Here is a 27,599-nt window from a genome sequence, read left to right as displayed (position 1 = left end):
TCTGCTCAATGTGACTTGCACTTTTAAGTTATATTCATGTGTATACTTATCTTCAACTCCCTGAGCACAGCCAAGTCTCAGTGTATTGAGACTCTGAAGAAGAGAAAGATAGAATTGAAGCCCAGGGTCCCAACCTGGAGTGCAGACTGTTGGACTTTCTATGAGCATATTGTGGTTAATTGAGTATTTTACTGTAAAAAGTTAATCTGGACAGATGGCCGCCAACCTAGAGCCTGGTTCTGCTTGAGGTTTCTTCTCTTTAAAAGGGAGTTTTTCTTTGACGCTGTCGCCAAAGTGCTTGCTCACAGGAGAATGTTGAGGCTCTTTAAATTAAAGAGTATGGTCTAGACCTGCTGATGTGTAAAGTGCCTTGAGGTGACATTTATTGTGATAGGGTGCTATATAAATAAAGATTGATTTATTGATTGAGCGGTTGTGCTTAGCTGTGACATCCAACACTGGTATGAATGAAAAAAACTTTGGCAGATATATAAAACTTTCCTGATAGGTCTCTTCACTAACATGTATGCACCTGCTTCTTGTTGGAGATTGACAGATGGAAATAAAAAAATAAAAAATAAGTAGAGTAGATTGCCAAGCTATTGCAACACTCCTAGACAGGATGACTTCACAAATATGAATCCTCTTTACTCTTTACTGTAATTGAGTGTTTGTGTTAAAGGTTTGTTGTTGTAAGTGATTAGTCAACAGCTCCACCCTGCAAAAAAATCCTCTATGTTGGTTAATATCCGCAAGAGTCATTGCTGTGCGCTTTCCTGACTGGATCAGTTTGCTTCATGGATGAATACACAGCTCTTGAGACACAATCTGTGTGGTCACGCAATTGGACTCTGTAAAAAAGCAGCAGATGTGTAGGCAGTGACACCCAGGACGCTGATGAATGTATCTCGGTGATGAATCTATTTCTCATGTACAGAAAGCCCAACAGGAAGACATAGCAGCCATACTGGAGGTGCTCAAACAAGGTTTCATTGCACACTAAGAATGTCATCTTCGGAAGGTATGTCTTTAACGATCTTCAAGAAGACGAAGGGGAGACGATTCATGCATTTGTCACATGACTGAGAGAAAAGGATACCTCATGTGAATATGGGATCAACCCATAAGAGACAGGTTTGTCCTTCGTATAACTGATAAGAGTGCATGGCGCTGCCTGCTTAGGGAAAAAGAGCTCATGAGAGAGAGATTATGGACAGTAAATTAACCTCTTAACGCACGCTGTTCCGTCTACGGGACGGGACGGATGTTAGGAGGTAGCCACAAGTTCTTCTGAATGTTTTAAACACCAACCCTTAAACATATATATTCATGCCGTACATCGTTGGAAAGCTTAGATTCTCCTGATTCATTCAAGACCACTCACGACTTATATGGTTGCTCACAGCCGTAATAGTATTAGCAATTAACTCGGCTAGCCCCTGAGCTAAGTAAGAAAAGCTATAATGCTACATACCTTCAAAGTCTTCCCTTTATCCACAACGATCATCTAATGACTCAGGACTTTCTGTACAGCTCGCCAAGTATCCATTCTGCTGAAATGTGAAATCCGTTTCCATAAAACCGAAATACTTTCCTCAATATGTCAACATGTATTTAGTCCAACACGTAACGTAATAACACAAATAACAAACCTTTTACGGTCCGTTTACGTCATTTCCTGACCTGCGCGTGCATCTCAGAGTACACGTGACTAGATGTTTACGACCGTTAGCCTCTCCTGCTTCTGACGACACCACACACAAGCCAATCGGTGTTTAGGATTAGGCAGTACATGTTTCCAAAGCCAATGAGGACATGTGACCGACAACAATGACGACATGGTTTTGATTGACTGCTGTTCTAGCCTATGGAAATATTCGGTAAAATGAAGTTGATAACCTTTTAGCCAATAGTCAGAGGTTTCCAGCGGTGTATGACACTAAGCTATTAGTTTGGCTGTCCATAAACAAACTCCAAGCGTAACCGGCGTGCGCCCTGTGCGTAAAAGAGTTGAACCATATATCATTACGCACACGGCATTTTGGTACACGGTTGGTTCTTCTTCGACTTGACTTATGACTTATAGCAAAATAAACAGATAGATAGATAGATAGATAGATAGATAGATAGATAGATAGATAGATAGTTAGACATGGCCAAACAAAAAAATATGGTTATATGTAATAATAATAATAATAATAATAATATGGTGTCAGCTTTCATTAGAGACCAAGATTTTGATTGTAGGCAAAGGGGATGTGAAGTTATAGGTGTTTGATTGTGGTTATACAGCTTTGGTAACCAAGTGTCCATTTGGAGTCTCCAAAAAGGACCTGAGGAAAACGCATGGACATAAAATAATTCAGAAAAATTCATCTTTTGGTCTTTTGACTCCAAATTTGGACTGCATGAAGCCAAGACCTGTGGCTGTGGCCTCATTATGTCTATATCCCGCTGAGAGGTCCGTGAATGTCTGTACACATGTCATTGTAATGGCAAACCTATGGGCGAGTAAACAACCCCATCATTGTAACCTCTGCCACTCTTTGTCAGTAAGTCACAGAATCACACAGACACTTTTACAAGAATCCTGAGAGTGTTTCCTTTCCAATGATACCAGACACATCTCTGAGTCTCAAACTATGTGGGATCTGTGCTGCTCACAACTTGGGCATGTTGTTTAGGCTAACAGCATAAAAAACAGGGGCGTGTGTTAAGTGGTTAAATCGGGACAGACACCTAACTGAAACTGTGTGTGGATTAACTCAATGGCCCAGTCAGCACACAGTGTGTTATTAAAGGAAAAACACACAAACTTTTAGGTTCCACGTGTAGGAGACTTGGCCTGTTACATTTCACGATTCTCGAGGAGTTGCATAGTCTAGAGCACGGTAATGTGAGCATGCCAACCAATGAGCACCTCATCAGCACTTACCATGATGACGTTTGCTTCTGCAGCCCCATTGACTCTGCCAACTGACATTCGTTTCTAACTGGACAGCACTGTAGCCCCATGTGCAGTGTACTCCCATAAACATCCTGTTGGCCCTCAAGGCAGCCATTAAAGTGCAGCTGTATAAATACAAGAGAGATGGACACTTAACCACAGTCACACAACCCACACACTGGATAACTAATCTGGTTACATTAAAACAGCCAGATAAATTCTTGAGAGGTTTGTGGTCAATTTGGAATTGACCACAAACCTATCAACCTGCCTCTCAAACTTTGGCAAACTGTTGCTGGCTGACACTTCCTTTCAGAATATTGGTTGTGCTGGAGATGCATTAAAGGACACAGGACAAGCTCCAGGCCAACTTGAAGGGGATCAAGCCGATAGCCAATGACATCATAATAGGGGATTAAGGGTAGGTGGCCAACCATGACCATGATGCGAACCTCAGCGCTCTGATGGATAGATGGAGAGAAGTGAAACTGAAGATGAAGCTGCATTTCCAAGTCAGGGAGCTTTCACGGCCACGTCCTGTTGATGGACAGCTTTAAAAGCCCTGGGCATGCCCAACTCATGAATTGCCTGTTCAAGTTTATTGCCATGCTTATCAGGGGTCTGTACAGCTATGAAGGAGAGATGCTGGGTCATGGCTATGCCTGTATTAAGGTGGTATGACATCACCAGGTCAGTCACCATACAGAGTGAATCCAGTCGGACAGGCCTATGCTATTGCCAGATCACCACCCATTGGTGTCAATCTTCAGTAAGCCCCTCCTCAGTGGACCAAAGCGACTCCAGAGCATGCTCTTTACACTCCAAAACTACTGCCTCAAAGTGGTATACAAGCCACCCCTGGGCCATGCCCGCTAACGGAGTGGGAGGCAGATTAAGCCTGGGGACAGACTAAACATTTGATAAGATTGGAATAACATGTGAGCAGTACTTGTTCAAAGAAGTGTCAGGCAATTGAAGTGACATGTATGCCATGTATTATTAATGCTGAGTTAAATAGAATAGCATATTTTTAAGTCTAGGTGTTCTCTCAGGTTGAGTTTTATTGAGATTTAAGTTCATTTACAGTTGATTGAATTGTTTGATAATGGGAGATGTGCCAGGATGTGTTAACAGATCAGTTAACGGCTTCACCCTGCAGTCAAATCCTACAGGAATCAGTGAGCCGCATGAATGTGTAAATTGATCTGGCTATTGTCTTTATTCACCAAACAGCTTGCACCACCTCTGGGATGACGCTGGTTACATCCTACATCCTTTTTTGTAAAGTAGATATAGACTTTGGACTAACAGTTCATCACAGGGTTGTTTCTTCTAACATAAAACCACAAGTGTCATAAAAAGCCAATATACAAACACAATTGTCCCACTAGATGCAAAATTACATTAACTGTTGGTTAATTAGCATCAACTTAACATGATATCAATAAACGTTAATTGAATTGACATACAATATATTTAACAGTATAACTTCTAACTACTTACCTATATTAATGCAGCATCAATGTGAAATTAGCAGTCTTAGGGCTCCATCTAGTGGTAAAACATAAACTGTGCAAGATACAGTTAGGCTTCCTGACAGAGCTCCTTAGGCACATATTGGTATTTGGTAAATTGCTTATGTTTTTTTTATCAAATATTGTTGGTGCTCTAATATTATTCAGTTAATTTCATGTAGCAGTTATTACAAAACACTGAGACAAAAATAAAGAAAGGAACACCTTTGTTTCTCCACATTTCTTTCTTGAATGACACAACACATTACTAACCTTTATTTTATCTCAAAAGACCATTGAGGAGGAATCCTCATTTAAGATGGTGTCAAGAAACATTAACAGCAACACAACAATACACAAGACAATAACAGGTAAAAGAAAAGAAAAGAAAAGGGGAAAAAAGAACAAATCATCATAAGCATGAACTACTAAAGAAGGATTAACTCAACATTTTGTGAAATTTGTGTATTCCCTTTCTTGTTAAGAGCTAGACAAGCACATTGTTTGCACATAGAGAGCATTTAACACGTGGTGCTAATCATTGGGTCTGAGACATCTCGATCAAGCTCATGGCACTTTTTGGCACCGTCTGCTGCCAGTGATGCCATTGGTGGTTGTGGTGAGTGCTGGGCTTTCACTTTGAACACGTCCAACTTCTCTGGTAGCAGACCTTTGTTGAAGAGCAGAGATGCCAGGTAGGAGAAGAACACGGTGGCAGCCATGGAAGACAACATGGAGATGGTCTTAACTGGAGAGTACTGGACATAAACGCCATCCTCAAGAGTGCATCCAGGGAAGTGGAGGATTACTGGTAGTCCCAGTGTCGGATCCCCGCTCAGCAGTCTAATGACCAACCCAATCACCCAGCCAATAATAGCTCCGTAACTGTTGCAGATGTTGAAGTAGAGGACACAGATGAGCTGAGGGAAGATTAAGATGTAGGCCACCTCTGTACCAAGGAACCAGATCACTATAATGCTGTTTTTCAAGCCGCTGAATGACATACCAACCAAGCCTACTACCACTACAGAGGCACGCATCACCCACTGGATTTCCCTCTGGGATGCCTGAATAAATGTCAAGTAGAAAGGAGAATCATGTCATCAATGCTGTTCATGTTACTTTCTCTTTCATAATTCAATACGTGTCTCTTCAGTAGCAAACCTGAGGTCGCAGGATGTCTTTGTAGATGTTGGAGGTGAAAATAGTGGATGCAGACAGTAAAGCAGAGTCAGCTGAGGACATAACGGCAGCAGCAATGGCTCCAATACCAAAGATGGAGACATAGGATGGAGTGAGGTATTGCAGGGCTATGGGCAGGATTAGAGCTGCTTCCCCCCGTTCGTATGGAGATGGAGAACCATAGGAGGTCAGGTTCCAATCTGAAGGACGACATCAAGACAGAGAAAAAAGATCAGAGAGATCATGAAAAACTAATTAATTATTTTCAAACAAAAATGCTAAGACAGTTTGGACAGTCGTTTGGTAGAAAAATATGAAAAATGTCAATCACTGTTTCCCAAAGCCCAAGATACGACCTAAGATGTCTTGTTTTGTCCCGACCAACAGTCTACAACCCAAAGATGTTCAGTTTACTGTCACAGAGGACTAAAGAACCAGCTCTTCACCCTTGCAGGGATATTTCAGGGGTCATAGGAGTTCACACATCCAGTCTACATGTGCTTTGTGGACTTTGATAAGGCTTACAACCATGTGCCTCAGAGCACCATATGGCTGGTGATGCGAGACGATGGGGTATTGGGGCTGCTGCTGTGAGCCATTCAGTCCATATACAATGACTGTGAGACTGAGAGCTATGTTTGGCAGCAAGTTTGACTCGTTCTCAGTGGGTGTTGGGCCCTGCCGGGTCCCTTGTCAGTGATTCTGTTTTTGGTTTTCATTCACAGAATCTCAAGGTCCAGCTTGGTGTGGTTGTGGATGTGGTTCTGTTGTCCTCAACAAATCATGACCTCATGACCTCCAACAGACACTTTAATGGTTTTCAGCTGAATGTGAAGTAGGCAGGATGAGAGTCAGCACCTACAAATTTGAAGCCATGGTGGACTACTCCCTCTGGGTTAGGAGTGAGTTACTGGTGTTTAAGTATCTTATTCATGAGAGAAGGTAAGATGGAGCATAGGGCATTGTTATCAAAGCGTTCAATTTACCCACTGGTCTATGTTCCAACCTTCACTTATGGCCATGAGCTTTGGGTAGTGACCAAAACAATGATACTGTGGATACAAGTGGCCAAAATGAGTTTGCTTTGGAGAGTGTCTGGGCTCGTCATTGGAGATAGCCTCAGACATCTGTTAAGGCTAAGGAATGAGCTGATGCCTCTTCACATTGACAGGAGTCAGTTGAGGTGGTTTGGGAGTCTGGTCAGAAAGACTTCTATTTGCTTCTGTTCTGGGCACATCCAATTGATAGACTGGGAGGAATTGTATGTCTCTCCGGACCTGGGAATGCCTTGGGATCCCACAAGAGGAGTCAGAGGATGTTGCTGAGGAGAAGGATGTCTGGGTTTCCTTACTCTGATGCCAACCTGGCTTAGGATAAGCGGCGAACAAATGAATGGATGGAATATGTAAAAATAATGTATACATCAAGTGACAACACAAAACCCAGAGTATGTTTAGTCATCACCATTTTACATGCAGCTTTTTCCTTGATAAATGGCAATTATGTTTTGAAAGAATCATGCAAGTTGATGGACAGATAGACGTAAGTAAGCACAGGAAACATTTTGAATCCCAATGTTTTGAATTTGAATGTCTTGTTACTGGGTGTATTTTTTGCCACTGAGAAAGTGTATTACCTGTGGATGCTGCCACTGCCCCGATCAGTAAAGATGGAGTCCCAAATACAAACATACAGAAAGTAGCTGCAAAAGATGTGGTCTGAGCTGCCGCTGATGAAGAAGCAGACAAGGTTCTCTGGTGGTAGGCTTGATATCCCAGGTTCCCGCATCCCTTCAACAAGAAGCAGTTCAACTTAAAGTCACTATGTACTGAATTTGAAACTTTTAGACAACAGCAATTTAGAATAATGGCCTGTATGCGTCTAAGATTCTCGTGAAATGTTTTTGTTGAAAATCATATCTAGGCATGGCAGGTCTGGTTCAGAGTCAGATATGCACTATGGGAGATCATAGGATGATCATGGATTATACTACATCAAATACAAACGGGTTAACTCTGCCAGTATATCAGGAATGTTTCTTATGCTGAAACAACAGGCTCGATCAAGGAGATCAGATAGGACAAGTGAAACACTTTTTGATGGTACTTAGTTCTAAAAGTTTTCTTCCTGGTGGGGATTATTTAATGCCTCACTAGACCCACGAGATTTACTACATGTCCAAATAAGGTTATTCTTTACTCATCTACACATGTACACATGTGCTAGCATTCCCATGGGTATAAGATCCTAAACAAAAAGTATGCATACTCTCGTAAACCAATGTTACGTTATCTACATTCAGGCCACATGCAATACATTTTAAGAGACATGCTATGAAATACTGCTCAGAGGTTAGCAGATGACATGAAAATTACTGATTGTATGAATAACACTGTATCATTTCACCTTTGACTCTAAAGAAGGAAAATTCCTCAACAATTTTTAAGATATGTTTAAGATATGTTATCAATACCAATATAAAGGTGTTGCTGAATTGTACATTGAAGGCTGCAGACTTGCAGTGCCTAAATGATACAGGTTGGGCTTCAGGCTCTTTATGTGTGTATATGTGTGTGTACATGAATATGAAATAAATGAAGGTTGTGTGATCATAGATTATCATTTTGGCTGTGTGACAAAAATATGTTCCAGCCAAAGTTACGCCCACACTTTGATGTTATCAGCCCTGCTATGAATTACATTTTTTACCTTGCAGCAACAACAGTCAAACTTCTTGTGTTAATTTGTCAGGTATGTTTTGCATTGAAACAGGCTTATGTGTGGCTTATATAAGAGTCAGAGGTTAAGGAAGAGCCAATCAAATGCATCTTAAAAAAGAAATACATTTGTTTCTTCTACTTACCAAAAATAAGAAATAATCCATCGCCCTCCAAATCATGTGCGGTTCTAGTTTACCTAACCAGGGACCATGTAAGGTGTTGTTCAGGGCCGTCTGAGTGATGTCTAAGGAGTAGGGGCTCATCAGGACAAAAGGGACACAGATCCACTACAGATACAAAAATGTGAATCATAAACACAAAAAATAATCTTGTTGAAACTGAATTCATTTACTGTTATAAACCAGTGAGAGTAACACACACAGTGGTAGAATAAAAACTCTGATCCTTTTCTTAAGTAAAAGTACAGATACTGCAATGTAAAATACACTAGTACAAGCAAAAGTCCTGCATGAAAAATCCTAGTCGGAGAATATAGGTATTATCAGCTTGATGTAGTTAAAGTATTGCAGTAAAAGTAGTGGTTTGGTCCATCTGACTGATATATTACTATATGTAAGATACCTCTCACAAAACTGTTGTGGAACCCAAAAAGGAACAAAGTACAACAAACTCAAACTCACCAAGCTGATGAATACGAGGATGAGCTGTAACACATCCGTGTAGGCCACAGAGTAGAGACCTCCCACTAGTGTGTAGATGATAACCACAGCAGCAGAGATCCAGATACACACAGTATAGGGCAAATCCAAAATCACACTTATAGTTGCACCTATAAAACACATCATATAAAATAAATCTTACAACCCAATCTTGTTTGAATATCTAGTTTGCAACTCTGTATACTTTTTTTTGACATTTTTGACATAGTTTAATATAATAATGTTAAAAAATAAATATAGTAAATATAGATTTAACTTTAACCTTACAATATGCAAGACACACATCTATTGCATTATTTATTGTATACTGAAAACTTTGTAAAAGACCACATTTACTGTACCTAAACCCATCAGTGTTGAAGGAAACCAGGTAACATCAACTGTAAGTGAAGACAGGGCCTGAAGGGCTGTAACTGTTTTTCCATACTTGATATGAAAAGGGTCCAACATGGTCACATATTTTCGAGCTCTCATACGTTTCGCGAATACGAAGCCACCTTGAAAATGAAATGTTTTTTATAAAAATGCAAAACAAGCATGACAAGGTTCAACATGGAAAGTACACTCAAGAGATAAACATGTTGAATGTTGGACAGCTTTCATGCCCTGATGAAACAGATGATGTTCTCGTTTTATATTACACATATTGTAATTGTTTTAAAATCTGTGTATGCATTAGTCTCAAATAGTTTGTACTGTTTACATTTGTTCTGTCTTACAACCTGAATTTTGACCTTAAAAATCACTAGATTAAATGTTCATCTAAACTTAAAAGGTTCTGTATGTAAGAATCAGAAATTCCTTTTTATCAGCGAAACCTTTAGCCATTAAGCTTGTGTGTATGTAACGTGAGACTATTTTGTTATTATCTCAGGAAATGTCCCACCTACCCCTGCCTTCTCCCGCTGCTGCACGCTTACACAGAAGCACACATGCAGAATCTGCAACGTCCAACCTGCAAAAAATACTGCCAACTTACAAAACATGTTTACTAAACAGGGGCAGGCCTGGTGAGCTGTGGCCAGGTACCAACAGACTGTGGTCATGAAACAACACGCTGTGGCCAGGGAGCGAAGCGCTGTAGCCAGGGACCAACAGACTGGGGCCAGGTAACGACACACTGTGGCCTGGGGACCAGCGCACTGTGGCCAAGGACCAACAGACTGTGGCCAAGGACCAACAGACTGTGGCCTGGGAGCAGGGAGTTGTGAAATGTGTGCTTATTACACCTTTGGACAACCAACAGAAAAAAACAAAAGGGGTAAGTTATGTTCTGCTTTTGTTCTGGAGTTTGTTTTCTGTTGAAAAAAGTGTGTGATTGATGGGACAGCTTGCCATTTCAGTAGGTGGAGAGCTAACAATGGTAGCATGTTACTAGTCAGATAGCACCATTCCTGTTGTGTTGCATCACTATGCTGGTTGTCTGTTTACATTAGTGGGAAAAAGGCCAGTACATAAAAACGTCACTGGGTATCAGTCCACAGGCTGCTGCTGTGAAAGCTGGGGAAGGTCTCATTTTTTAAGTTACATTAATACACATTGATTCATTGCTAATAAAGAAAACAATTAATACAACCAAATTGCTTTGCATTTCGCAGTTTTGCTGAGAGCGGATCATGCTTGTTGTATTGTTGCACTGCATTGGCATTTGGACTCAAAAAGTGTTCTCGTTGTTAATTGCTTTGTAGCATATATTGGGAAAAATGCACCCATTCTCTAAATTACCTGTTTGTAACCTGTGTTTTTGGGGCACAGGCAAATGGTTCATGGTGTTCACTCGGCCAATTCTGTGAATCCCCATGTCTATTTATCTTTAACTTGGCTTAATGCCAAGTAAGGTAAACCTGTCAAACATAGTCATATATGAACTACAGGTGTTAACATCTTTGCGTATGACCTTTCACACATAGTGATGTATGAACTATAGATGTTAACGTCTTTGTATATGATGTGTATATAAACCGGATTCTATCAGGATACCATGCACTTTTTGTCAGAAACTTTCCATGTTGCTGATTGAATTTGCAGGTGAATAAACTAGAACTACACTGATCTTGTTTGTTACGTTCTCTGTTTTCCAGAAATTCCCACAAAAAAGAAAATGCAGTTGTAACATATCATAAGTTCTTCAACTCTTACCAAAAATATAAGATGCTCCATATGCAGAAAACAAAATGATGGCCCAGATTAGTCCAAAAGAAGGTGTGTACACCATCTCACTTGTGCCAACAATGAAGCTTCCACCGATACATGTAGCTGCAGAAAAAAGAAATACATTCTGAACAAATACATACATTGGCAAGCAAGACTGATTTGGTGACACACCCTAAAAGATGATAAGATAATTTTGAATAACAATTACTGACTGCGATGGAAAATTACTGAGACACTGAATTTGTGCTCAGTCTCTGTTAAGCTAGGATAATTAATGACCAGTTGAGGTATATGGTTTGAGTGTCTCAAGAGTGGGAGATGAAGGGGTATCATTGCCTTGTTACACAATTGGTTGTTTGTGTCTCTGTCTAAATTCTGTATGTTACATTTGAGTTCACGCTCTGCTTTCAGATCCCTGAATAAACACTTTTCTTGTAAGACAACAGAGATGTGACCAGAGAGTTTAATTTCTTCATAAGATAACAGTTTAATAATTAATGTATTAACTGTATTTACTTATTTCTCAGTTATCTGGTGCCTTTAACTGTTGCTTACAGTATACTGCCACTGACAGCAGCAGGTCTGAACATATTTGAAGTCCGACGGGGAAAGCGTCAGGGAACTGATGTAACTTGATAGAGCTGATAAAAATACAACAGAAGCAATGAGGAGATCAATACCACAGTAATATAGTGTTTCAGTACATAACTGCTTCATTGCTGGGTTTAACCAGATAAGGAACCAAAGATACCAAGTGTTTATTAAAGCAACATTTGGCCAGAAAGATCTAAGACATTGCTGGTTGAAATATTTAAGATAAGATTAAAATCTTTTCATCATAATGAAGGAAATGTCTGAATTCCACAGGACAAAAAGCACAATGCCTACAAACTCACCTGTCATAGTAAAGATCCCCACTACCAGATTAAGGCTTCGGTTCCCCAGCAGAGCCATTTCCATTTTGGTACCTGTGCTCTTTTTCTGTTCCTTTTTGGACTTGAATGAAGCCCATATGCCAGTTCCAAGGACCAGCAGGTAGAAAAATACCATTGTTATCACTCCTGGGATGTTTACAGCCATGATTAATCCAAAGACGTCCTCACGAGCTTAAGTCTGACTGAACGTATGAGTGTTATTTCCAGAAGGTGAAGAGAAACATGCCACACCTTCAATACATTAATTTGCCCTCAGAGAAAGAGTCTCATCCTAGAATTTATTATTATAATGGATATATCAAACTACAGGTATAGGATTAGGGTTAGGGATACCTAAAGGCAAAGGTACAGAAATGTATAATCTTCCTTTTCAGCCAAGCTCAACAAATAAATGACTGAAGAGGGAAATTATGTTCATGTTCTGCTGTTTATGGATCTCCGACAGGGGAACTGAATTGAGTCAACTGTCATCTGATACGTAAGATATCTGTGTGGATCTTTCCATTTTTGTTGTAGGCTAATTGTATCCCCATACCTTTTAAGTCGTTTTTGTTGTTACCTGTGAGTTCTGCTGTTGCTTTTCAGCCAAGCTCAACAAATAAATGACTGAAGAGGGAAAAACAGTAAATTATGTTCATGTTCGTACCTCGAATAGAGCCTAACGCACGTCTGTGATTCAGTTGAACTAGTCAACGATGGATCAAATTTCACTTTCATCATTCAACACATTTTCTCTATAGGGTACATTATGGCGTTATTTTTGTGCCACATTAGTGAGCATGCAGTGGGCTCACACTTTATATAGTGTTAAAATGATATAAAATAAAATAACGCCATAATAAATAAAGGATAATGTAAGAATTGTGATGTGTGTGGTGGTGGGGCTAGGCTGTCGTGGATTTCAGATATATAACTTGACTGTCCATTATCTGATGTTCCTTGATGACTGATGTTAGTGTCAGTATTGCACACTCTACAGAACAAATGTTGGGGAGGTCTGGAGACACGGAGGCATGGCCGTCTCTCCAAGTAACTTTCCAGAAACTTTTGAGGTGCATGGATTGTTTTTTTTTTTTTTTCTAATCGGACATTGCTGCCATGATACTCACTACAATTACAGACCAGGGAGGGTGAAGGCAAGGGGGACGAATAAGACCCTAGGCCCGAACTCTTCTTTCTTCTTTTGCTTTTTGATAGGTTCAAGACCCCGTTAGCATACACTTGCTTACAGCTCACAGGGCTGGCGTACTTTGATGCCAAAAGTCAGGTCTAGAGAGCCTTTCTGAGATACAGAGGACAATGAACTGTGAGTATTTTTATACACAAGTACTTTAGATCTTATGTAATATGTGGGCGTTTCTGTCAGTTTGTTCAATCTAATAAATCTGTCATCTGAAAGTGTCTCGACTGAATGGAATGATGAGGCTGAATGACAGCACATATGATAAATGACTTCAGAGACTTGAGTTTGCATCTAGAGTCCTCTGTGGTTAGGTTTACGCAACAACGATGCATTGGTTAACATCAGTGGAAGAACTGGTTTTCAATGCTTCCAATGAATACAAATCATATAGAGTGAAATACACTAACACTCATTCTTAGTTGTACTTCCTGTTAATGTATCTGTTTACTGTGTCATGATTGCATACAACATGCATTTTCCATGTCACATTAAAAGTTTAAATCACATTTCTACGTGCAGGTATGAGAGAGCTAGGTGACTCTGAAAAAAGGTGAATTTAAAAAGAAAATTCCCATTCATTTCCAATGGAGAATTATTCCCCGGTGTTTTGAGAATACACACACACACACACACACACAAATATAAAGAAACGTCTTTGTTTATCTATCCTCACTTCCATTAGCAGCTACAGTACGTTTTCATTTTGTCCAACCTTTTTTCCAAGTAACTTACATAATAAGTAAGCATTCAAGAAATTAAATGATTTCAACTCACATAAAGAAAATCTACATTATCAAAGTCGTGTCAAAATTGCAAATAATCAGACCTAAAGATACTTGGAGATTAAGGTGGTGTACACATACAGTTTTATTGGACCAACAGAATGATCGAGGCAGGTAGATTCAGGGTTCAGGGGGGAGCAGGAAGATCCAGGAGTCTGGTCACTAAGTGTGGAGATCAAGGGTGGTGTTTCTCAGGTGACAGGAGCAGCTGGAGCCAGAAAGGTGAGTGTCTTTCCTTTAGTCCAGTGGCAATACTGAGTGGAGGTTCTCGGATCCGTAGAGTCAACAGGAAATAGGTGAGTCTAGCTGGAGCCCGAAGCAGAGCGGAGTTCAGGAAACCAGGGAGCAGTGGATGACTCATAGCTGGCTAGCAGAGAATGACACGTTAGAATGACAGAAACAGGCAACGAGAAGCCAGAGCATAATACCACGCAACTGACTATCTGGCAAAGAATGGAGTGAAGGCAGAGAACGGAGCTCAATTTAAAAAAGTAATAAATAGATGATCCAGTAGGCCCGATTGGACCCACTGGCCATATGTTTATTATCCTGATTTGATTCATACATAGACTGAAATGTAAACACAACTTGCTGGAACTATAAGTTGGTACAACAACAGTCAGCTAGTTGTAATAATGATAATTAAGTGTTGCACCTAACACGTGGTGCTAATCATTGGCTCTGAGACATCTTCATCAAGCTCTGCCAGTGATGCCGTTGGTGGCTGTGGTGAGCGCTGGACTTTCACTTTGAACACGTCCAACTTCTCTGGTAGCAGACCTTTGTTGAAGAGCAGAGAAGCCAGGTAGGAGAAGAACAAGATGGCAGCCATGGAAGACAACATGGAGATGGTCTTAACTGGAGAGTACTGGACATAAACGCCGTCCTCAAGAGTGCATCCAGGGAAGTGGAGGATTACTGGTAGTCCCAGTCTTGGATCTCCACTCAGCAGTCTAATGACCAAGCCAATCACCCAGCCCATAATAGCTCCATAACTGTTGCAGATGTTGAAGTACAGGACACAGATGAGCTGAGGGAAGATTAAGACGTAGGCCACCTCTGTGCTAATAAACCAGACCACTATAATGCTTTTTTTCAAGCTGGTGAGTGACATACCAACCAAGCCTACTACCACTACAGCGACACGCAACACCCACTGGATTTCCCTCTGGGATGCCTAAATAAATGTCAAGTAGAAAGGAGAATCATGTCATCAATGCTGTTCATATTACTTTCTCTTTCATATTTCAAAATGTGTCTCTTCAGTAGCAAACCTGAGGTCGCAGGATGTTTTTGTAGATGTTTGAGGTGAAAATAGTGGCTGCAGACAGTAAAGCAGAGTCAGCTGAGGACATAACGGCAGCAGCAATGGCTCCAATACCAAAGATGGAGACATAGGATGGAGTGAGGTGTTGCAGGGCGATGGGCAGGATTTGAGCTGCTTCCCCCCGTTCATATGGAGATGGAGAACCATAGGAAGTCAGGTTCCAATCTGAAGGACAACATCAAGACAGAGAAAAAAGATCAGAGAGATCATGAAAACCGAATTAATTATTTTAAAACAAAAACGCCTAGACAGAATTAGTTATGAACAATATCATCACTAGGGCTGGAACTAACAATTATTTTTTAAATCGTTTTCCTGATAAATTGATTGTTTTTTAGAAAATAGTGAAACATTTCAATCTCTACCCATTTATTGAAGCTCTGTCAAAGAGAGCAAGTGAAATACTGTGTAATGCTACTCAATTCTGAAAGTTTTCTTCCTGGCAGGGATTACTAGACCCTTAAGATTTACTACATGTCCAGAAACCCAGAGTATGTTTAGCCATCACAATTTTACATGCAGCTTTTCCTTATCATTATTTTTGAAAAAATCATACAAGTTGATGGACAGTGGCAAGTTTTAGACATCAATAAGTGCAGAACACATTTTGAATCCCAATGTTTTGCAAGAAGAAAAATGTACTTTGAATTTTTTGACCATCAATGTCATATACAGTTATACCGTAAATTCTTGTGTGTATATTACAATATGCACATTTGAAAGTGTATGACCTGTGGATGCTGCCACTGCCCCAATCAGTAAAGACGGAGTCCCAAATACAAACATGAAGAAAGCAGCTGCAAAAGATGAGGTCTGAGCTGCCGCTGATGAAGAAGCAGACAAGGTTCTCTGGTGGTAGGCTTGATATCCCAGGACGCCGCATCCCTTCAATAGAAACAGTTATATTTGAAGCATCTGTGTGCTGAATTCAAAACTTTTAGACAACAGCAATTTAGAATAATGGCCTCTATGTGTCTTAGATTTTGGTGATTTTTTTGTGATGTAAACTTGTTTTTTTTTTTATCACTTTCATAAGCAACTGTATCTAGGCATGGCAGGTCTGGTTCAGAGTCAGATATGCACTGGGGGAGCTGATCATGGATGCTACTATATCAGTTCTGTGAACAAAAATATTGAAAACTGGTTAACTCCTAACTGAAGATGGTTTCAGTTGATCTGGATTTCTTGTGCTGAAACATTTATTGAAGCTCTGTCAAAGAGATCAAGTGAAACACTGTGTAATGCTACTCAATTCTGAAGGTTTTCTTCCTGGCAGGGATTATTTAGCCCCTGACTAGACCGTTAAGATTTACTACATGTCCAAAGAAGGTTATTCTTTACTCATCTAACATGTGCTAACATCCTCTAGATCAGTGGTCTCCAACCCTGCTTATGGAGAGCTACATGCCCTGCATGTTTTAGGTATCTCCCCACTCTAACACACCTGATTCTAATAATTAACTCGTTACCATGCAGCTGAAACTTGTCAATGGGTTTGATAACAAGTAACAAGTTGAATTTTACCATGCAGTAACAAAAATCAAACTAAAACATAAATCCAACCTCTGTGTTAATTTTACACAGGTATGTTTTTCTATAGTAAGCATCCAAACAGGCTTATATTGAAGGGGAATATGAAATCTCAATCAGCATTTTTTTTATTGTACCAAACTGAAATATGAGCTGACATTTGGCCAGGAACACATCAGTGTTACAAAAGGTAACATTTTGCACAGTGAATCTGTGACTGTTAACACCATTAATCGCAAATAGTGTGTTTCATACCAGAGTTTAAGCTACAGTAATTATGAGAGTCAGAGGTTAAGGAAGGGTCAATAAAATGCATTTGAAAAAGAAAAACAAGTGTTCATCAACTTACCATAACTAAGAAATAATCGATCGCCCTCCAAATCATGTGTGGTTCTAGTTTACCCAACCAGGGAGCGTGTAAGGTGTTGTTCAGGGCCGTCTGAGTAATGTCTAAGGAGTAGGGGCTCATCAGGACAAAGGGAACACAGATCCACTACAGAGACCAAAATGTAAATCATAAACACAAGAAATCATCAGGTTGAAACTTCATTTTCTGGGGAAACATGAACAAGACTGAATTCATTTACTGTTATAAACCAGTGAGAGTAACACACACAGTGGTAGAATAAGAACTCTGATCCTTTTCTTAAGTAAAAGTACCAATATAGCAATGTCGAAGTCCTCCATGAAAAATCGTACAGAGTACATAGGTATTATAAGGTTGAACATTTATTGAAATGAAAGCATGTGAAAAGTTTAGAGGGAAAAATCACTATTTGGTGGAGCTGTTAACAACTCATAGACATTTGAAATGTGAGCCCGACTACACTGCTTTTTGTAAGACGTCAAAAGACAAAAAGGCTGGAAACCACTGCTTTCATCTTTTTAAAAGCTTAATATATTATTCATTGTGTCAAATCTTAAAGTAGCATCAGATGTAAATGCTCAAGTAAAGATCAAGTACCTCAAGACTGTACAGTACTTGAGTAAATTTGTTTCCACCACTGCATGCGGGATCTTGCATTTTAAGTCTTTAAACCTGAGTATACAACAAATGCAATCTGTCCAATTATTTTTAAAATGTTTGGTAGTAGATAATGGATGCATCGATACATAAAGATATGTAGATATATACATTTCTCAGTTAAAGTAATTATGTAACAAGTGCGCAAGTCAGAGTCTGACAAAAGAAGAAAACTAGTCAAGAATTTTTTTAATTTTTTTGCCCAATGACGAATCCCAAATGTGTTGTCTATTCAAGCTAACAAAACAAACTCACCAAGCTGATGAATATGAGGAGGAGCTGTATAACATCTGTGTAGGCCACAGAGTAGAGACCTCCCAGTAGTGTGTAGATGATAACCACAGCAGCAGAGATCCAGATACACACAGTATAGGGCAAATCCAAAATCACACTCATAGTTACACCTATTAAAGCAAAGTAAAAATAGATTTAACTTTAACTTTATAATGAGTAATATACACATCTATTGCATTATGTATTGTACACTGAAAACTTTGTGAAAGACCACATTTACTGTACCTAAACCCATCAGTGTTGCAGGAAACCAGGTAACATCAACTGTAAGTGAAGACAGGGCCTGAAGGGCTGTAACTGTTTTTCCATACTTGATATGAAAAGGGTCCAACATGGTCACATATTTCTGGTCTCTCATTGGCTTTGCAAATAGCAAACCACCTTGAAAATAAAATATAACATGCAGAACAGGCATGACAAGGGTAAACATGCAAAATACACTCAAGAGATAAACTGAATATAAGACAGGTTTCATGCCCTGAAGAAACAAATGATGTTTGAGTTCTCATTTTATATTACACATATTGTATTGGTTTTATGAATGGTTTCATAAGCATTAGTCTCAAATAGCCTGTGCTGCTTACATTTGTTCTGTCTCAAAACCTAAATTTTGACCTGACAGTGGAGCTATACAACACCGATGTTCATCTGAACTTACATACATTAGCTGAATTTGGTTGAAAGTGGATTCTTCTTATTGTATTGTTACTCTGCATTGGTGCAATGTCTCAAAAAGTGTCTCATTGTTAATTGTCTTGTAAGAAATGCAGTTGTCACATATTATAAGTTCTTTAGCTCTTACCCAAAATGAAAGACACTCCATATGCAGAAAACAGAATGATGCCCCAGATTACTCCAAAAGAGGGCGTGTACACCAGCTCACATGAGCCAACAATGAAACCTCCACCGATACATGTAGCTAGAGAATAAATAAAGACATGTAAATAAAAGACAAACAGACAACATACTCAAAACAGACAATGGTTAAACTTTTTCGGCTGGTTGGCAAAGACAAACTCGTTGAAATAAACTGGTTGAAATATTTAAAATAAGATTAAACTCTTTTCATCATCATGAAGGAAATGTCTGAATTCCACAGGACAATGCCTACAAACTCACCTGTCATAGTACAGATCCCCACCAGCATGTTAAGGCTTCGGTTCCCCAGCAGAGCCATGTCCATTCTGGTAGCTGCACTCTTTTTCTGTTCCTTTTTGGACTTGAATGAAGCCCAGATGCCAGTTCCAAGGACCAGCAGGTAGAAAAATACCATTGCAATCAATCCTGGGATGTTTACAGCCATGATTGACTCAATAGACCTCCTCACAAGCTTAAGTCTGTCTGAACTTATCACAGTGTTATTATCACAGGCTTTCCAGAAGGTGAAGAGAAACCTGCCACACCTTCAATACATTAATATTCCCAGAAAGTGCTTAGGCTGCTCCAGGTGACCAGGATAAAGTTGGGTAGGTTCTCTGGCTACGAGGGAGAGCGAAGATTTCTTCTGTCGGTCCACCACTGTCAGCTACTGGCCAACTTTTACCTAGTTTACTTCCCCCAGGGGTTTGTTTTATGTCATTTGCTTTAGGTTGCTGGCTTGTTTGTGTGTGTTTGTGTGTGTGTGTGTGTGTGTGTGTGTGTGTGTGTACACCCATTAGGCTATCAAATGTCAGTTGAACAGGAAGGCTTAAGGGACACAAGTAAAATTAATTCAGTAGACTACTCTTTTCTTGGTTTACTATTCATTTGTTTTAGTGAGTCTTTCATTTTTATTTGGGGGTATGGTTGTTGGCCTTTGATTCCAATTTCAGTCTGTTGTCAAGATGATGTTATCCCGTTTCAAAGGCCACATCAGGCATTGGTATGACGTGAAGTGGTAACACCAGACCTTCTTAAAATTCCCTGGCAGGAAGCATTGGTCAATCTTGTGCAAGGCGCTCACAAATTGAGTTGTTACAGCTGTGGCCATGTTCTTATCAGAGACGTCAGCCGTGTAAAGCCTACTGAGGCTCTTCCACCAAAAGAAGGATTCTTTTATCATCCACTGTAAAGAGGGTGTTATCACTCCTGGCCGCTTTCCAGATCGAAATGCTGCAGGACTTTGCAGGCTTGATTTTCGTATGGGCCCATGCTAGAAGCTCCTCCAGCCTATTAAGGAGACATAAGAATAAAAAACATAAGACCTAATGAAAATCTGTAACTGTCTGTAAATAGGTTAGGGATAGGTTACCTACTCCCTCTGAGTAAAGTCATAGGTGTTCTTCAGTTTGTTGGAATAGTCCAAATGAAAGTTATCTATTGGTCCAAAGTCAGGATAAACACCCCCTGAAGTCAGATATCCAACTTGGAAAGTCTGACGTACCCCACCAGCCCCGACCTCAAAGTCCAAGGTGGTACATGGCTCACATCGCATCCAGTCTTAAAGGGTTAAAGAAATATGTTAAAGATGCATTTTAATATCACATTTTAATATCACATTGCCAGCCAGATCATGTTAAAACTTCAAGTTGGCAATATTTGGTGCCTCACCTGAAGGGATTACACTTTCAACAAATCAAGCATATGTGGTTGCTTTTGTCACACTCCTTGCCAGGAAATTAATTCTTCTTAATTGGAGAAGCCCTAAGGCTCCAACACATAAACGCTGGCTTGAAGAAGTACTGGCCTATTTAAAAATAGAAATTGAGATACTTCTCTCAGGGCTGTACTAAGAAATTTTATAATGTGTGGCAGCCATTTATGGACTATTTCAAGGAATTCTCTATTCCTGCACAGGATAACTGCCTGAGTTTCTGAGATACAGTGGGGCAATGACCCAGCCAGCATGTCCATGTGGGCCCCACATGGGATAAATGCGGGCTACGTGGGTACTGAGTGGGCATGGGCTTGAACTGGGCAAATTTTGCAGGTCCCACATGTGTGACTGTATGAGCCCCATAAGAGATGTAAGTGGGCTAAGCAGGCATGGGCATAAACAGGGCAAATTGTATGGTTTCAGAAACATGGGCCCCATATGTGAAACCCATTTGGGTTGGCCAAAGTGGCCGCATTTAAGGTCCATTCTGATTCCACAGAGATCCCAAATGGGCAAACACATGGTCTCACCCAGGTGGGCCCCACCTAAAAACCAGTCAGAACCCACTTGAAGCCCATACAGGCAAACATAGGTGGGACTACCATGGAAACTGCGGACAAACCCACTTGGGACCAATATTTGCAGCCTAAATTTAACCCTTATGGGGCCCACATGGACATGCTGGCTGGGGAGCTATGAGTAACCTCTACATTTAGTATTCTTGTACAAGTGCACTCTTGTTCCCCAGTGGGAATTAACATCATGTGACTTTTCATCTGCAGCATCTATGTCACATCTAATATGTGGTCATTTCTGTCAGTACGTTTAGTCTCATGAATCTTTCGGTGTCACCAGTATGGAATGAAGACTTGGCTGAAAGCGACAGTGACATGTGACATCATGTTGTGCGACAAGATTATTTCTAGTCTATGTTTGAATGCTGTTAGTATGGAGGCAGCTGTTGTTGGATGGTGACAGTACAAAGTGCAAGGCGTCAGAGACTTCAGAGACCTGTGATTGCATCTTGAATCCCTCATGGTTACAATTAACAAGAATGTACCAAGAAAATCCCTCTCAGACAATTTCCTTCAGCACAATCCATTAGTTAAAACTGACAGTTTGAAGGGGACATATTCTTTACATTTCTAGCTCTATATTAATATTCTGAGTCTCTACTGGAATATCTTTGCATGATTTCCTGTTAAAAACTCCTTATTTATCTTCTACTGGTCCTTTATGCAGCCGCTTAGTTCAGCCTTTGTCTGAAACAGGCCACTTCTTTGTACTTTTTAGCTGTATTCTCTGCTGTATAAAAACATTTGGCTTTTGGTCTTCTCTCTGTCTTGCTGTTATTGCAGATGTCTGAACTCACTGCGACCCTTAAACTTGCTGAAAAGCTTTGACATTTAATCTGTGATGGTCTGGGGTTTATGAGAAACTCTTTTAGCTAAAGGCTGAAGAAAAAAAATAGAAATGTTGACAAAACAACAATAAAATAATATTGCTTGAATCATATGTGAACAACACAAGAAACTGGCTGTGAAAAAGGCTGTTTTTTCTCTTTATGTCACTATAAAAACTATAAAAACAGGATTTAAAATTTTGATTTTGTGAAGGAACTCCTCAGCTTACATTCAAAATCTGTTTTATTCAGTCAATCCATAAATACAAGGCAACATTTACATACATCTTTTAACAATAAAAAAGGAATCTCATAACCATTCATATATCATTCATATATATATATCTGTTGTATCCACATCAACACTACTTGTCAAAACATTCTCTGAACCAACAGTTTCAGCTCCACCTCTCTCACACTATCCCCAAAATATCTCCTCCTCTGTTGGAGGCTAGTTGAAGCTCTTTTTGTTACACAGATGTGATGAATTGAAAAAGCTGTTTAGACCCCTGGTGCTCAAATTGAACTCTAGTAGATGAAACTGGGGAAAAAGTCGAATTTTAGTCTAAAGATTAAACCTGCAAACTCGTGTTATTAAGCAACTTAAGTTTAATACTGTTGTCCATTTTAGAGGCTAGGTAAACCCCTAGTCTATATATTAGATATTAGCTTGAATCTAAAAAGTGTTAAAAGCAGAAGTGGAGAGATTCTTCTCGACTTGATCCAAAAAAAACTTACTTTATCCTTTCTCTCATCATAAGACCAAAAAACTTGGTTAAACTTCTCTGAATGTTTAAGTACAACAAAACACTCTCACACAGAGCCGTCATGTCATGTCAGTGAATAAAAATCAATACATACTAAGTTTATACAAATCTTTAAACCAGCTACAGTATAACTCAACTAGTAACTCAGTTATTAAGTAAATTGTACTGAAATAAATCAAAACCTATTGCGTACAGTCATCATTAATCAATAAATAAGTCATCTTCTTGCTGACTTCAACTCAGCTTAAAATAAATTAAGTAAAAGAGAGAGGAAAGAAAAACACATCTTCACGTTGTCAGCCGAGACATTGTCCAGCAATATTGGCGATCAATGAATCTACCAGTGCTAATAATCACATTATTAACAACATCCTGATTAGATTTCACATTTTTGATCAGAAGCTCACATCCCTGCTGTTTTTTTTATAAATGTCACAACGGGAGAAGGTTTTTTATCCCGTGTACAATTTATGTTTGAGTAAATGTAACCCTGCCAATGCTCTCCAACACAACCAAACACTCCGGCTGAGCAGGTTTCCCCTAAGGGGCTCATTATCTGTCGACGCATATTAGACGGTTTAAAAGTCATGCAAAGTTCACTGACAGAGAGTGTAAATGCTAAGGAAAACCTCTCTAGATAAATAGAGATAATAATAATTAAAAAAAAAAAAAAGACTTGTGTGCTTCTTCAGTATGGAATTGAAATGTACAGTCATGCCCAACCAAACATCAGGCAGGACCTTTTATGTCAAATTCCTGCAGGTTTCTACTGGCTGAAGTTACACAGGAGGCTCTTGGCTCCGCTCTGCCATGAATTCAGTGTCTCCATTGGAGTTTTTCCATCCTGCACAAGAGAAAAGAAAAAAAACACACAATCAAAAAAAACTGTGTTGGAGCTCTTCAGACTCATTAACAATAGATAACAAGAGTCTGAGGTAAGCTTGGTACTGTAAGCGTCAATATTGGAAGAAGTGGAAGCAGATTCTTAAGTAAAATTAATAATATATGGACCACCACTCTGACCACTCAAAGCACTTTTACACTACAAGCCTCATTCACCCATTCACACACACATTCATATGCTGATAGCAGGTATTTACTGCATTCATATGCATGTATTCACTTGTCAATGGCACTGCCTTTAGAAGCAGTTTGAGGTTCAGTATCTTGGCCAAGAACACTTTAAATGTACAGACTGGAGGACCTGCTCTACCACCTCAGCCACAACCGCAATATTATATAAAACTACACTGTTAAAGTAGAGTCGTACAAAGTCGTCTTATTTTCTGCAAAATTGACTGAAATTATCGAAAGTAAAAGTACTGAATAATGGCGCGTTTCAACATTTCTGCCAATAAATGCCCCCCCCCCCGAAAGCTTTATTTTCTAAAAACAGTATTGAATATCTCTCTGAGGTGTTGCTCTGTACTTACACAGTTCTTAGTTTTGAGACTGGCCCCGTACATCATCAGCAGCTTGATCATCTTGAATCTGTTTATTCTCACAGCATCGTGCATGGGTGTGTCTCCGTCCTGCAGTCAGCGAGAAAAACAGACATTTAGTATATACGTAAAGCTCATCTGGAATCATTTCAGCATATTTAGTTTGGACCATTGTAATTTAACATATATAGATAACACAAGTCTGCAGCACCACATTTTGCTGCTGTTAGCCTCAGGCCGTAAACGCTGCAGTGACTGAATTAGCTTTAAATCCTTCTGCAGGAGATTTAATGTAGACCAGCTGCAGATGTCTCGGTCCTTACTCTGTCTTTGGCGTTGACGTCCGCTCCACAGTGAATGAGATGCTCAGCACACTCGTGGTGTCCTGTCCTCACGGCCACATGGAGAGGAGTGCTGCGCAACTGGGGAGGAAACAAAAGCAAAATGTCTCGATTAATGCAAGAAAAATATTTATAATGTCACTAAAACATTAACCCTCCTGTTGTCCTCGAGTCAAGGAAGGAAGGGAGGAAGAAGGAAGGAAAGGAGGAAGGAAGGAAAGAAGGAAGGAAAGGAGGAAGGAAAGGAGGAAGGGAGGAAAGGAGGGAGGGAGGAAGGAAAGGAAAGGAAGGAAGGTAGGAGGGAGGGAGGAAAGAAGGGAGGGAGGAAGGAAAGGAAAGGAAGGAAGGTAGGAGGAAGGGAGGAAAGGAGGGAGGGAGGAAGGAAAGGAAAGGAAGGAAGGTAGGAGGGAGGGAGGAAAGAAGGAAGGGGTGAAGGTAGGGGGGAGGAAAGAAAGAGAGAAGTCAGGAAAGAAGGAAGGAAGGACGGAACCCGGGAGGACGACAGGAAGGTTAAAGAATCAAACATTACACTGGTGTAGTTCTTTAGAATGACCACCAGATGGCGCCAAAGTGAAAAGCTCCACACATACAGGGAGGATAGGAGCTCTATGCAGCAGAGGTGGCTGTTTTAACCCTCCTGATGTCCTCGAGTCAAGGAAGGAAGGGAGGGAGGGAGGAAGGAAAGGAGGGTGGAGGGGAGGAAGGAAGAAAGGAAGCGAGGGAGGAAGGAAGGAAAGGAGGGAGGAAGGAAATGAGGGACGAAGGAAAGCAGGAAAGAAAGAGAGAAAGAGTGAGTGAGGAAAGAAGGAAGAGAGGGAGGAGGGAAGGGAGGGAGGAAGGAAGGAAAGGAGGGAGGGGGCAAGGAAGGAAGGACACGAGGAAGGAAGGAAGGAAGAGAGGAAAGGAAGGGAGGAAAGAAGGAAGGACGGAGGAAAGAAAGAAGGAGGGAGGGAGAGAGAAAGGAAAAGAGGAAGGAAGGAAAGAAGGACAGAGGAAAGAAGGAAGTGAAGAAGGTAGGGGGAGGAAAAAAAGAGAGGAGTGAGTGAGGAAAGAAGGAAGGAAGGAAGGAAAGGAAGGAACAGTCAAAGCAGACGGGGTCAATTTGACCCGGGAGGACGACAGGAAGCTTAAACCCAGTTTCCAGGTTCAGACTGTGGACTAACCTTATCTCTGGAGGTGTATTTGGCTCCCTGGTCGAGGAGGAGCTGCAGAGCCGGTAGACTGCCTCCTCTGCAGGCCCAGTGGACCGCTGTGGCCTCCAGCTGAAACACACATCCAACTGTTAGACCGCTGCATGTGCAACAGATAGAGAAAAGGAAAAGAGGGGGATGGAGAGAAACGGAGAGCAAATAAAAAGATGATGAAAACTTCTCACCTTGTCTTTTTTCTCTATGACGGCTCCGGCCTCCAGCAGCCTCTTCATCACATCCACGTGTCCTTTGAACGAGGCTTTGTGCAGCGCTGTTCTCTGGAACTGGACACAATATGGAAAACATATATTATTAAAAGCAAAACAGAAACAAGATAGCAAAACATAAGGTTTATTTGGTGACACTTTAACCCTCATTATTTAGCATTTCTTTTATTTTTATGTAGGCTACCTGTCTTATAGGTTTTACTCTATTTTAGCTTAATTTTCAAATTCAACACTTTTAATTGTATGTAAATGTCTTTTTATTTTGCCATGTGTTGATTTTTATGTAAAGCACTTGCCTCCATTAAATGTTTATATACTGCTTATAAGTGACAAATTGGGATTCTTAAATATAAAACAGCTTGATGCAACTAAATATTGCTCTAAATTATACTAATAATATAAAGTTTATGTATTTTTTAATGAAAGTAATGAGATTTTGTAATGAGACATGTTTTAAACACTCACGTGGTCGGCAGCGTTGGGGTTTCCTCCGTCAGACAGATACTTCTCCACCACTGGCATCTTGTTCTCCATGGCTGCTGTCAGAAACAGCTTCTCACACACATACTCTGGCTGTAAGTAGACAAAAATAAATAAATAAATAAATAAAACATGACATCCATATCTGTCTTTCTGCATAAAGTTTAAATACAAATCATCACAACACATCTTATGAAACTTTCAGTATGAATCCAATAAAATCCGTTTTGTTTCTGAAGCTGCATTTCCTCTAACCGCCACTAGATGGCGCATCCAAGCAAAAAATGACTTTCAAAATAAGAGCACATTTTAATTAATCTTAGGTAAATATTTCCTTTAAGCGTCTCATGTCAGTGATACAATTCTGGTTAAATGAGTTTAATCTCACCACAATCTCAGGCTCTGGCTGTTTTCTCTTGCGGATGGGAGCCTTCCTCTCTCTCCTCCTCTTCCTCAGCTGCAGGATGTTGAACAGGTCGTCGACGGTTTCCAGCTTCAGCCTGCCACTTTTATCAGTCTGATGGGACAGAGACGCAGAGACATAGGGGTTCAATAAAATAATAAATAATGATATCAATGGCAAAAAGAAGGAACTCATCATCTTAATAAAAGTGCTCATTGAATAAAATGAAACATTTGCTTAAATTAATAATAATAATACCCTTGCTATGAGGTTTAAAATCCATTTTTTTTAAAGATATATTACGATTATAAGGGATAAAAAAACTGTTGTAATGTTGTATATGTTTTATATGTCAATGCCATCATTGTTGAGGTTTTAATTATTAGTATTTTAAATAAATCATTTACATGTATGCACAGTTAAAAAAGAGAAAAGTAGAGAGTAACTGAAGGGAAATCGGCCTTTTTAGTTTAGTTTTTTTCTAAATTCAGATTTTTTTT

The 27,599-nt window shown here is 39.9% G+C and overlaps 3 protein-coding genes across 3 annotated transcripts in view; all 3 read right to left on the bottom strand.

Moving 5' to 3' along the window:
• Nucleotides 1-4,982: 4,982 nt before the first annotated feature.
• LOC128373275 (high-affinity choline transporter 1-like) lies at nucleotides 4,983-12,277 on the bottom strand. Its single transcript, XM_053333565.1, has 8 exons — nucleotides 12,094-12,277; nucleotides 11,183-11,299; nucleotides 9,385-9,540; nucleotides 9,005-9,153; nucleotides 8,507-8,650; nucleotides 7,280-7,433; nucleotides 5,626-5,843; nucleotides 4,983-5,528 (listed from the first exon to the last, which is right to left on the bottom strand). Exons 1-8 carry the CDS (start codon nucleotides 12,275-12,277, stop codon nucleotides 4,983-4,985), a joined length of 1,668 nt encoding a protein of 555 aa, XP_053189540.1.
• A 2,475-nt stretch (nucleotides 12,278-14,752) lies between these two features.
• LOC128373274 (high-affinity choline transporter 1-like) lies at nucleotides 14,753-19,575 on the bottom strand. The gene is made up of 8 exons (XM_053333563.1): nucleotides 19,392-19,575; nucleotides 19,075-19,191; nucleotides 18,498-18,653; nucleotides 18,234-18,382; nucleotides 17,304-17,447; nucleotides 16,156-16,309; nucleotides 15,372-15,589; nucleotides 14,753-15,274 (listed from the first exon to the last, which is right to left on the bottom strand). Exons 1-8 carry the CDS (start codon nucleotides 19,573-19,575, stop codon nucleotides 14,753-14,755), a joined length of 1,644 nt encoding a protein of 547 aa, XP_053189538.1.
• A 4,189-nt stretch (nucleotides 19,576-23,764) lies between these two features.
• LOC128373273 (ankyrin repeat domain-containing protein 1-like) overlaps nucleotides 23,765-27,599 on the bottom strand; it is a 9,698-nt gene continuing 5,863 nt past the window's right edge. The window contains 7 exon segments of the mRNA XM_053333562.1: nucleotides 23,765-23,860; nucleotides 24,450-24,548; nucleotides 24,782-24,880; nucleotides 25,963-26,061; nucleotides 26,175-26,273; nucleotides 26,682-26,789; nucleotides 27,085-27,213. Of these exon segments, the coding sequence (XP_053189537.1) occupies nucleotides 23,765-23,860; nucleotides 24,450-24,548; nucleotides 24,782-24,880; nucleotides 25,963-26,061; nucleotides 26,175-26,273; nucleotides 26,682-26,789; nucleotides 27,085-27,213 (729 nt within the window).

Source organism: Scomber japonicus, chromosome 14 (genome assembly GCF_027409825.1).
Source record: "Scomber japonicus isolate fScoJap1 chromosome 14, fScoJap1.pri, whole genome shotgun sequence".
Taxonomy (NCBI): Eukaryota; Metazoa; Chordata; class Actinopteri; order Scombriformes; family Scombridae; genus Scomber; species Scomber japonicus.
Note: the sequence above shows the minus strand (reverse complement) of the source record. Positions and strands in the feature narration are given on the sequence as shown.

Excerpts from the sequence above, each read along its gene's own strand:
- LOC128373275 (XM_053333565.1), bottom strand. The coding sequence starts at position 12,277 with ATGGCTGTAAACATCCCAGGAGTGATAACAATGGTATTTTTCTACCTG. Across the intron at positions 8,651-9,004 it reads TCCTCGTATTCATCAGCTTG|TGGATCTGTGTCCCTTTTGT; the intron begins GTGAGTTTGAGT and ends TTGTATCTGTAG. Across the intron at positions 5,844-7,279 it reads GGCAGTGGCAGCATCCACAG|ATTGGAACCTGACCTCCTAT; the intron begins GTAATACACTTT and ends GTCGTCCTTCAG.
- LOC128373274 (XM_053333563.1), bottom strand. The coding sequence starts at position 19,575 with ATGGCTGTAAACATCCCAGGATTGATTGCAATGGTATTTTTCTACCTG. Across the intron at positions 16,310-17,303 it reads TCGATTATTTCTTAGTTATG|GGATGCGGCGTCCTGGGATA; the intron begins GTAAGTTGATGA and ends TTTCTATTGAAG. Across the intron at positions 15,590-16,155 it reads GGCAGTGGCAGCATCCACAG|ATTGGAACCTGACTTCCTAT; the intron begins GTCATACACTTT and ends GTTGTCCTTCAG.